The 6,603-nt window shown below is 32.5% G+C and overlaps 1 protein-coding gene across 18 annotated transcripts in view; it reads left to right on the top strand.

Annotated features, from left to right (window-relative positions):
• LOC107679403 (muscleblind-like protein 1) overlaps positions 1–6,603 on the top strand; it is a 74,539-nt gene that overhangs the window by 30,245 nt on the left and 37,691 nt on the right. For 17 of the 18 annotated variants that reach the window (XM_016474940.1, XM_016474935.1, XM_016474937.1 and 14 more), the window contains one exon: positions 2,626–3,221. In XM_016474940.1, the coding sequence (XP_016330426.1) occupies positions 3,048–3,221 (174 nt within the window). In that variant the 5' untranslated portion in view covers positions 2,626–3,047. Of the gene's footprint in view, positions 1–2,447; positions 2,512–2,625; positions 3,222–6,603 lie in introns of those variants that run through there. The other variant, XM_016474939.1, reaches the window with a different exon arrangement.

Genomic DNA, 6,603 nt, shown 5'->3' with positions numbered 1-6,603 from the left:
TTGAATTATAATGATATATTTAATTGTATTGTTTTCATTTATTTATTTATAATATATTATAAATAAATACATGTTTAAAAATAATCAAATACATAGAATAATAAACATTTATATTTCATTGAATGTATTATTTGATTTATCGTGTATGTATTATGTATTTATTTATTTTTTTATTCTAAACTATTTAAATTATTGCAATAAATTATTATAAATAGTTATTATAAACTATTTAATTATAATTATATATTTAACTTTATTATTTGTTTCTATTTATTTATAATACATTAAATATTAAAATATTCAATTATAAATATTTGTAATTCTGTAATATATTATAAATAAAAAATACTCAAATAAAGATAAATATAATTCTATTTCATTTATTATTTGTTTTAACATGTATTTATATTATATTATATTATGAAACATTTTATTTGTTTGTTTGTTTTTACTACTGAAGAATGCTAATTACATTTTTAAGATTTTTAAGATTGCAGACCTTGTTGCCCCAATGTCAGGGTGTTGCTTTGCAGTTACTAAAGAGTTGAGACTGGTTTTTAGCAGTTTGTTGTGGATGGTTACTAGGGGTCTGATTGGTTGATAGGTGGTTTCTTACTGGCCCAAGTCAAAAGAGGCCACTCTCAAGTCTCAGTGATATTCTGGTCTCTAAATATGATTCATTGTATTAAAAACTTTGAAAAACTTGGTCATTTCTGTCAATTTATTTTCTTTTTTAATGAAACTGGTGGCTAATACCAAGCTAGCATAGTTCTATTAACAATAACTGGAGTAACTATGTCATATAAGTTATGGTGATTTTTTTGTAAAGGTGTTGTTTCTCACCCTCTCTCAGACTGGGCTGCTGCTCTTAACTGGCATGCGGCCGGGAACATTGCTACATCTCTTCCTATGATTAGCTCACCGTGAGTCGCGCAAGACTTTAGAGAAACAGGAAATGACCTCGCCGTTCACGTTCCACCTTCTCAGTCTCTGTTAAATGTTATGTCACAGCTCTTAGCTGTAGCTGTGATGTGCTATTTGGGTAGGTTTTCCTCTACCTGCACTGAACTTCAGATTGTGAAGGGCTGCTTTGTGTGTGTTTGTTTGTATAAGAAAGAGCCCAGTGTGTGTGTGCGTCAGTGAGGTGTGTGTTAGTCCAGGAATGTGTGTGACAATGTTTTATTTGCTCGGACTGACCGTATTCTGCAGACTTCAGTGCATTTCTGCCATTTTTAGGGGTGTGAAGGATTTATGCAGCTGGTGAGAGTCTAATAGAGAATGAGGGAGAAACAGAGCGAGGGTGACTGACAGAGAGATAGTGTGATAAAGTGGAGGATGCGTTCCAATTCTACTCTTGCTGTCTGTCCTAAATAGTATGCAAGATTAGTACAAGTCCATTGAATTGTGCATTTTCTGTATGTGTAGAATACCTGGATAATCTACCACATCTGCAAAAATATGCAGTATACAGTATAATATGCATTGAATACTGAGTCTCATATTGCAGTGCACCCAACTTTATAATAATTTTATTTCTGAGATGATAACTGGACATTGCTAGCTGAAGTAAACAGAGGTCATGCGATAGCCTCATGATGAGGAGTTCATGTGATGATAATTTAGCATGATATAGTTTGAAATGCTTATTGTTGCATAATGCAACATATTTAGAAAGAAATGATAAGCATTATACACTATATGGGTGATTCTTCAGTTAGGGGGGGAAAAACGTAGTTTTGAAGGATAAATTATATCCTTATAAAGCTTTAATTTTTTTATTAGATTTTTTAATGTGTTCAACTTTTATTTATTTTTTCATAGTTTTGGATTGAAATTTGCCATAATTTCAGTACCCAGACTTTTAAACCTCCGTTCTAAATGTAAAAGTTTTCAAACCATTTTCTTTGCACCTTTTCCTAGATTCATTAGATATACAGTATATTTATATATTAATATATTTATTTTTATTTTGTAAGTACATTGTACAATATAATACTTTATTAGGTGGATTATTTGAGATTTTTTTATATAAACTTTATATAATTAATTATTTAATTTAAATTCAAAAATGTAATTTAAAAATAAATACATACATGTAAACATATTAATTCATTAAATTAAAACACATATATTTTATTAGTATTTTATAATTGTTATTATTATACATATATTACAAATTCAATTTTAATAACTACACACCACACACACACACACATATATATATATATGTGTGTGTGTGTGTGTGTATATATATATATGCATGTCCAGCTCTTGTCCAAAATATGTTTTTTTTTTTTTTTTAGGAATTTAGGTCGTCAAAAGAGCTTCTAATTGAGTTTGGTTCAATTTCTGCGAAGAGTTAAAGGTGCATGACTTCTTCCACAGTGAAATGATCTAATCACAGACTTGATGAACTCTTGTCCAAAATATTTTTTTTTTTTTTTTTTAGGAATTTAGGTCGTCAAAAGAGCTTCTAATTGAGTTTGGTTCAATTTCTGCGAAGAGTTAAAGGTGCATGACTTCTTCCACAGTGAAATGATCTAATCACAGACTTGATGAAAATCTTTGCTGAAGAGCCCTTTAGGAAGGTCTTTCAAAGCTGTTCTGTCATTTTCTCTGTTGCAGGTGGGTACTGAGTATCGTGCCCTCTCTTGCGTCTGCCGCTGCTTGGACCTGCTTATAGTACCAGCCTCAGCTTTCCTGCCTGCTTGCTGCCCACATCAGTGAAAGAACTGCCCGTACAACCCCACAATCTCTGTGACCCCAAACGACCCCTATACAAACAGACAGCGCTGAAGTGGGCACTATCGAATCAGCCAATCAGATTCAAGGATTTTTTGCTTTGGGATCCATTACTGCAGTTCACTTTTTCCTAGCAGCAACATTTTTTGTCTATTTTGCTTTGGCCTGGTGTGCATCCACAAGGAAAGAGAAGCTTAATGATCTAAGAAGGAGAGGAACATTCTTAAAGGGACAAACACAAGCACACCCAAAGCACTTTGGGATTTTAAGGAACTGAAGTTTGTTTGCTGCTAAAGCGTGTTGAGATGGCGATGAATATGGCTCACATGCGGGACACAAAATGGCTGACGCTGGAGGTGTGTCGAGAGTTCCAGCGGGGAACGTGCGCTCGCTCCGATGCTGAATGCAAGTTCGCGCATCCTGCCAAGAGCTGCCAGGTGGAGAACGGGAGAGTCATCGCGTGCTTTGACTCACTGAAGGTAAGAAACACATCGGACTCGAACGTTACTGCCCTTTGGAGGTATTTCAGGTATATAGATAGATTTTGTTTCTGGTTGAAATCTGTCTGTCTGATCTTTCATAACTGAATATGTCCACTTTTAGTCACATGATTGTATTGATTATTATTAATTTTAATTGTATTATTTAGATTTTATTTTTATTTTATAATGTAAAATGTAATTATTTATTTTGATTTATTTATTTACTTTTTTTTTGGACTTTCAATTTTTTATAACCACAGCAGAGAAAAGACAGGAAAAGTTGAGGAGAGGCCGGACTGGAAAATTTTGCAAGCTGGTCTAGAACTATCATCAGCCACATTAGTATGCCCATAGTTGGTCAGATGATTATGTTTATAATTGTATTTTTATTGTTTACCTTTTTTATTTAAAATGTTTGTTCTTTTTGATCTTTATTTTTTATTATTTATTTTTTTCTATTTCTATTTTTACTTGTATTTTTTACATTTTATTATCATTTTATTTTTATTTTTTAGTATTCTTATTTTATTTTTTATAATTTTTGACATTTATTGTTTTATATATATACGTATATATAAAACAATAAATGTCAAAAATGATAAAAAATAAAATAAAAACACTAACAATAAAAATGAAATTATAATAAATATATATAAAACAATAATATTACATTTTATTTCTAACCTTTTATTGTTTTATTTTTAACATTTTATTATTGTTTATATATATTTTTTTTTATTATTATTGTATTTTATTTTTGACACTTTTTTGATTCTTTTTATGACCATTATAGAGAAAGGAAAGGAAAGGAAGAACAGGAGGAGAAACAAAAATGAAAGATGTTGCAAGCTAGACTAAAACTCTCATTGCCCACGTGAGCAGGCTTAATGTGTCAAAGCATGTGCTGCAACCACTTGGCCACAGCAAGTTTTGTTTTTAAAAAATGTTTCCCTTAATCCCTTTAATGCAAATATTCAGACTTGTTCATTCATTAATTATAGATTTTTACCAGGTTTTACTAGTTTACTAATTTTACTAGTCAAATAGCACTTTTATGAGCATGAAAATAAGCAAGATTAGTTTCCATATTATCTGGCCGTATAAATGGCTCAGTGTTTTACCCCAGGATGACACAGCTGAAGCTTTAGCTGTAAATTCCTTCTTCCTACTTACTTTGGAAGCTAACATGAGCATTCCACACACTATATAAAAATGTAAATCAGCTGCACTGTAAAGCGCAGGGACTTTTAAATCGGAATTTCTTTTACAGGCGTAGTGGTCTAGACCACAGTACTTATGGGAGGACCCATCACCATGGCAACACATCAGCATTGCTGTCATGACTGTTATTGAAATTGTGATGATCATTGTCACAAAAAGAACAAGCGTTGACCTTTATATGACAGGAATCCTAAATGTTTTGCAGAGAAGTTCCTGCAAACTCTCAAAATTGCAAAACATTTCGACAAATGTTCAAATCCAGGTCTCTCACAGAAGAAGACTAAACATAAACTGATTATTCTGCACTTTGCTGTCTTATAATAACACACTGAATCTCTAATGTTTGGACAAGACAAGCTGAGGTCTCTGCTCTTTTCTGCAGTTTTGGTTCAGTTCCTCATTTGGTCGAGCCAAAGAGACACTCAGTACAGCTTACTCTGAAACCACCAGAACCCGAGCCTGGATGAGTAAGAGGACATTAATAAGCTCTCAGAACCAAAGGTTTTGGTCATTTGGCATTCACGATAATGGTTTTCATCTATATTGTCTATATTGTATTTTTAAACCCTTTGACTATTCAGCACAAAGCCACTGGCAATAGTACAAATCCCAAAAATATGAGAACATTTATACAGAGAGAGGCCGCTCGCAGAAGCTAATGCCCGTGTTTCTGTCTTTCCCGTTTCCCATCTGAACGGAGTATTTGCTCTCTTCAGATCCAAATCCTTCATGATGAACAGGCTGATACCAGCCAGTAACTCCACAGAGATCTGATCCTTTTCCATGAGCCCCCTGCTTTACCCTCTAATAACACCAAAAATCACATTAATCAGTGTGGACCCCAAGATTGGCCCTCCGAGAAAGTCTGAGTCAACGAAGACAGAAAAATCTTTAATGCCTAGCAGAAGAAACTAGGGTTCTCGCAACTTTCTGCCATTTGGATGTATATATTGTTTGGTCTTTATAGAGGAAAAGATATTTTAAGCGGCAATTTTTTGGGGGGAGGGGGTAATTTTATTCGGTAGTCACAAACAGTTATACGTTTATAAATGTTACTATTTTATATAGTTAATAGCATGTAATATAATTACTGTACATTTTTACATTGTTTCTAAACTAAACACTCATTTACATTATATATATATATATATATATACACACACATATAAAAAATATTATTAATATTTTCTATAATAATATTATATAAAAATTATAATTATATTATATTTTATATTATATTTTACTTGTTATAAAAAAGTTGAGGAAGCACACAGTTATAATTATTATTTGAATTTTTTTTTTTTTTATTATTTACTTTTAAATAAAATTTGTGTTTTGGCTCAGGAAAATGTGAGTAGTGCTGGTAAGTGTATTGTGGATGGCTACCAGGACATTCCTGTGGTTGCTAAGGTATTCACAATGTTTTAGAGCGTTGCTATGATGCTGTTAAGGGTGTACTACTGTGTGGTTGCTAGGGCATTGCTAATTTGCTAGTTGGTTGCGATAGGGTGTTGGCCCATCTCTAGTTCTCTAACACTGCGTCCGAAAATCAAATACTTCACCTTGTGATATGATATGACTCGTGTCCATCCTTCATCTTTTGTTTTTTTTACCTGTTTTATCGTCTGCCAAATACTTTTTTTAGCACACCTTTCCTTATTAATCCACATAATCTGACACATCATTCAAGTCTGTAGCGCAAATTAAGTGAGTTTTGAAAACCATTTAAACCAACATATGAGCAATAATAATAGTGATTTCTTTGTCTTAGCATGTCTAAAACGTTTTTCCAGTATCGTTTATGCCTTATGCTTTGATAAATGAATTATGGCCTATGTCACATCTGTGCAGAATGAGTTTCTGTGAAGTTCTACCAATCCATTGCTCTAGTTTATGCCATCCAATGTTTGGCTTAGTGTTGAGCTACTAAATTATTCATAAAACTAAATATATTTAAATATTAAAAAGACCACATGTGCTGAATTATTAAAATGTTTAAATTTGCTGAAATATTAAAAACATCAGTTATGAGTTTATTAGGTGTTAATTTGCATCGCCAGGACTTTGCAAACAACTCCACGTACTGTAAAAGTGTGTGTGTGTGTGTGTGTGTGTGTGTGTGTTTGGTCGACTGAAAGACAGAGCTAAACTAGTTTGT

The sequence above is a fragment of the Sinocyclocheilus anshuiensis genome, unplaced genomic scaffold (genome assembly GCF_001515605.1).
Source record: "Sinocyclocheilus anshuiensis isolate Anshui unplaced genomic scaffold, SAMN03320099.WGS_v1.1 scaffold2206, whole genome shotgun sequence".
Lineage (NCBI taxonomy): Eukaryota > Metazoa > Chordata > Actinopteri > Cypriniformes > Cyprinidae > Sinocyclocheilus > Sinocyclocheilus anshuiensis.
Note: the sequence above shows the minus strand (reverse complement) of the source record. Positions and strands in the feature narration are given on the sequence as shown.